This window comes from Corvus brachyrhynchos, unplaced genomic scaffold (assembly GCF_000691975.1).
Source record: "Corvus brachyrhynchos isolate BGI_N302 unplaced genomic scaffold, ASM69197v1 scaffold202, whole genome shotgun sequence".
Classification (NCBI taxonomy): Eukaryota; Metazoa; Chordata; class Aves; order Passeriformes; family Corvidae; genus Corvus; species Corvus brachyrhynchos.
Window position 1 is genome coordinate 5,350,644 of NW_008238132.1, and position 4,555 is coordinate 5,355,198.

At 38.7% G+C, this 4,555-nt stretch overlaps 1 protein-coding gene across 1 annotated transcript in view; it reads left to right on the forward strand.

Annotated features, from left to right (window-relative positions):
• Positions 1–1,289: 1,289 nt before the first annotated feature.
• Positions 1,290–4,555, forward strand: part of GPALPP1 (GPALPP motifs containing 1) — a 14,792-nt gene continuing 11,526 nt past the window's right edge. Inside the window, exons 1-2 of the mRNA XM_008633161.2 lie at positions 1,290–1,477; positions 2,487–2,582. Coding sequence (XP_008631383.1) covers positions 1,305–1,477; positions 2,487–2,582 — 269 coding nt within the window. The 5' untranslated portion in view covers positions 1,290–1,304. The remainder of the gene's footprint in view (positions 1,478–2,486; positions 2,583–4,555) is intronic.

Sequence of the window (4,555 nt, forward strand, 5' to 3'; positions counted from 1 at the left end):
AAGGTTGTAGTTCTTTAACTGGAGAAGTCATTTCCTGGTACCATTTATCTTTTCATCTGACCCTTGACTATTCATAAAGGGAACAATGTCTTTTCCTCACCAAAACACCTCTCTGTCCTGCAAGTCTTGTACTCAGTGCTTGCGATATTAAGAGGAGGAATGGTGTCTGTGTCTCAGGATGCTAAATCATCAGTAGAATCAAATCTCCATTACACGGGAACATGGGCTGTTTGTTTGTACTGTTTGTGTAAATGGGTGCTGGCCCTGTGTGTGTTGCCTTGCATTGGGAAGGCCTTGTCTTGGGACCATTGCTGGTTTTTGCTTGCTCCAGCTGTCTCCTTGTTGATTGAGCCTGTGAGAGTATCTGTGTTAAGGGTCTTGTTTGGGGGGCATTTGCTTTTAGGATCAATGGCTAAGCTGCTTCTGAATCCACTGCACGTGGTACTATATCCAAATAAATGTATAAAGATCAGTGTCTGCTGGTGGGCACAGTGCCAGAAACAGCTCAGGCCTGGTAGCAGTGTTAGTGTCTGAATTTTAACTTCGCTGAGATATTACCCCAGAGGGTGTAGGTTTGACTGGAGCATGAGAGCTCCATCCACTGCCCTGGCCTTCTGACAGCAGCAATTCTTTGAATTAATTCTCTGAATGCCTAAATCATCCCTTTTTCAGCAGAGTACTTAAATCTGTCCTTGCTCTTCGCATTTAGCTGAACTGGAAATAACCTTAATAATAGTTAAACCATTCCTAAAGCAGGCTGGCAGTTAATGTAATGCTTTATGGTCACAAATGCTCCAGTTTAAGAGTTTATGGTCTCCCACGCTGTGTGTGTACAGATGATGTGTTTCTTCACTAGTAAGCTTCAAATGCTTTTTTAAGGTGGTTGTTTCTTTTAAATATACTGGTTTATGCCACATCCATTGTACGGTAGTTTTTATATAAAACAGGGCTTTCTAGTCCTGTTCCAGAAGATGCTCATGTAGTAAAGGATTAGTGATGTCCTAAGTCAGAACAGTTCAGGACAGGATGTTGATGGAAATACTGTGCTGAAAGAAGTAACTTCTGGAAGTTTGTTTAGGTATCTTCTCTAAATGCTAGAGAGAACAGTGATGGAATAAACTTAATTCCAAGTAAATACGTGTTTTGGAAATGCCATGATAGATCATGGCATTTGAAACCTTTAATAAGTATCCTTATTAAACCTGGTCTAGTAGAAGGTTCCCTGCCCATGGCAGGGAGATTAGAACTAGATAATCTTTAAAGTCCCTTCCAGTCCAAACCAAATCAAATCATTCTGTGATTTTATGGTCCCAAATAACTCTGGATGTTCAGTTGCAGGACCAGCACTGCCTCCAGGCTACAGAAGCAGCTGTAGCTCAGAAACTCCTGACAGTGATGACGACTCAGAATCGCTTCCTCTACCCAGAGACACAAACAGAGATTCTGAAGAGGAGACAGAAGGAGATCCAGCACCCAAGTGAGTGTGTTCTTGGGTTATTTGTATATTTACATTGTATTGCAAATGTTATGTGTCTAATTTATGAGAAAGGGACAATGTTGTAGAAAAAAAGGTAAACTGTTCCTGTGTAAAGCTTTTGCTTATGTGTTCTGCATATTCTTCATGGCCAAGAATGTTCAGCTGACCTGTTTGACACCCCTTGGGTGGAATTAGGTTATTTGGGGCAATCAGATCTTTGCATTTATATGTTTGATTTTAGTTCTGCAATTTTGCATGTTTATGCTTAGGACAGACACCACTTACCATGTACATAAGTATTTGATGCTTGAGTTTTGCCCTGGTTTTTGTATACAAGCTCACTTTGAGAGGCCATAAAACTGTTTATGGACAGGAATTTATGCATTCAATTAAGTCAACTCTAATGAAAAAACCTGAACTGTTTAGCAAGTAACAGGAGTCTGCAGATACTCTCATTTGTTGGGTTCGTTACTCACAATTTCTGTGTTAAGAATTTGTATGTGTTTGCTCTAAGCCTTGTGTAAGAGACTTGAAGGCCAGTATGCCATCTTAATGAGTGCTAGAGTAATTATTATTCACTTTTTTCTTGTTTTCTTAGTCAATAGTTTTTCAGCTAATTAGAACTGAGCAGGAAAAATACTACTCAACATGCAGACAGTGTATGAAAATGGAGAAAGAAGTGTGCTGAATTTTAAATTACTTTGTGACTAGAAAATGGTATTTCAACATTATACTAAACTTCTTTCTACATCAAAAGCATTCTTAATGTTGTTTTTTAATATTTTTTTTCTTTTTTTAAATGTCAGAACATTTTTGAAGTGAAGCTTAGACTCCCAATTTTTTAATTGCTTCAAATCATTTTGGATCCTTTTGCACCGTTTCCTTGGTAACGGCAGGATATTTAGTACAGAAGACCCTATGAAATAATGTTATGTGTTTTTTTCTTTTTAAAATGTAGATAATTGCTATGCATGTCAAGGTAATTATTAAGTGAAATCTGTATTTGCAGAAAGCCAAAAAGTATTAATGAAGACGATGATGATGATGGCTTTTTTGGGCCAGCTCTTCCTCCTGGATTTAAAAAACAGGATGATTCTCCAGAGAGGTAATTAAAATGGAGTTTTATTCAGATTCTTTTCCTTAAAACACAATTATTTTAGATTAAATATTTTGTGTCACTATTACAGAACACTTCAGTTGTGCACTTCAGGTGATTAGAGCTAATGCTTCCTCCATGTTCTGAGAACAAGAACAGCATTCCCTTGAAACAGAACACACAACCCTCCTAGAGCAGGTTGGAAGGAGAGTGAAAGAACTAATGTGAATTTTCTGAGATGTACTTTGGATGTCAAATTTCCTCCATTTCTTTTCAGAGGTCTCAGATCAGTGGAGAAAAAACAAATTACGGGTACAAGGACCCATAGTTCTGTAGTTCATGCTGGTCTGTGAGGAACTGGGGCAGTTACCTTTTGTGTGATGCCATACCATGTCATTTGCTAATGCATCAAGGAGTATTGCTTACGTGTCTCCAGGTACAAAACTACCCTGAACACTGTAGGTTTCTAGAAAAGAGGCTGTGAGGTGTACACAAATAAGCATTATTTATGGTCTCTATCAGGAAGCTTTCCATTTGATTGCTTACAATTATAAAATACTTCTCCCAAAAAATATGATACGGATTTTCTATACTGAACTCAACTGTGTCTCAGAGCCTTTTAATCTTTACATCAATCTGTGCCCTTCCTTCTTTAATTTGAAGTTATAGTCCATAGTGGAATTGGTGCTTCCAAGGGGATACTTCTTGATGAGAAGTCCAAGAGTCCCTTGATCACTTTTATCTTCCTCAAAGCAATAGGGAGTTGGTAGATAAAATAAAGCAATAGTTGCCTGTCAAGGATGAGTTTTCAGTTCCAGGAAGATGACTCAATTTACTGTTGAGCTGTGTGTGTAATATACCATCTCAAAAAAAATTTCAAAGTTAAATTTCTGGATTTTAGTTTGCATAAATTTTTATGATGCTTGGCAGCAGCTAGGAAAACAAGAATTTATGTAACTAAGGCTATTTGGAAGTATCCTCCTTGTGTACATTTGGTTACACTTTAATCAAAAACTCTTTGGTAGTTATGGGTATCATGCTCGGTGGGATCATTTGGTGCTTTGATGGTCCCACAAACAACTAATGTTTTTTCCTTTTTCTTGTGTTCTGTATGCGCAAAATATTACTTTAATTATAAAATGTAGCAGGTCATTAAAAAGAATGTATTCTCTAATAAAAAAAAATAAATGCTTGTAACTTCTAGTATCAGCAGAGGTAGCCTTCTTGCTTTCTTGATTTTTGACATGAATACTTGTGGTAAAATGGAAGAGGAAGGGGCCATTCACTCAAGAGTTGGACTTGATGATCCTTTTGGGTCCCTTCCAACTCAGAATATTCTGTGGCTCTGTGACACTGAGGCAAGAGTCTGCTCTGTGTCTGTGATAGATTAAAGCAGTAGAAGGCACTTGGCACCCGCTCTGTTCTTTTCCTACCTCACCATACAATTGCTCCTAGCACGCACTGAGAAAGCAGATTGAGGAGAGCTGTTTCGCACCAGCCTCATTCCCTGACTAGGTGGGAACGGTGTGATGTGTAGGAAGAGCCTTGTCTGCCTTCCGCCCCCACACACCTGGGAGTCTGGGAGGCTTGTAAGCTGTGCAGGGCGCAGACACGATGCTGCTGTCTCCCTGCTGCATTGCCCTTAGCCTTGAGCAGATTGCCAGCTGCCAACTGAGCCATGAATAATTGAAAAAAATGCAGGTCGTTTGTTTCAGTGTATGGACAGGCTGTTTATTAGTTCTGTGTGACATGCTCGTTCTTTAGAAAAGCTTTTATTCTCTCACATCTTTTCCAGACTTGTCAAAGCAACATGTTCATGATTAGGGGCAGCTCATGTGGCAATCTGCAGCTTGTTGAAAATGGTTTGAATCATTCCAGAATTAAATATATATGTGAAAAGATTTCCTTCAACTTTGGAGATTATATTACAGTTTATCAATGTTAGACAGAAGTGCAGCACTCATAAATATTTTTCAAGTGTT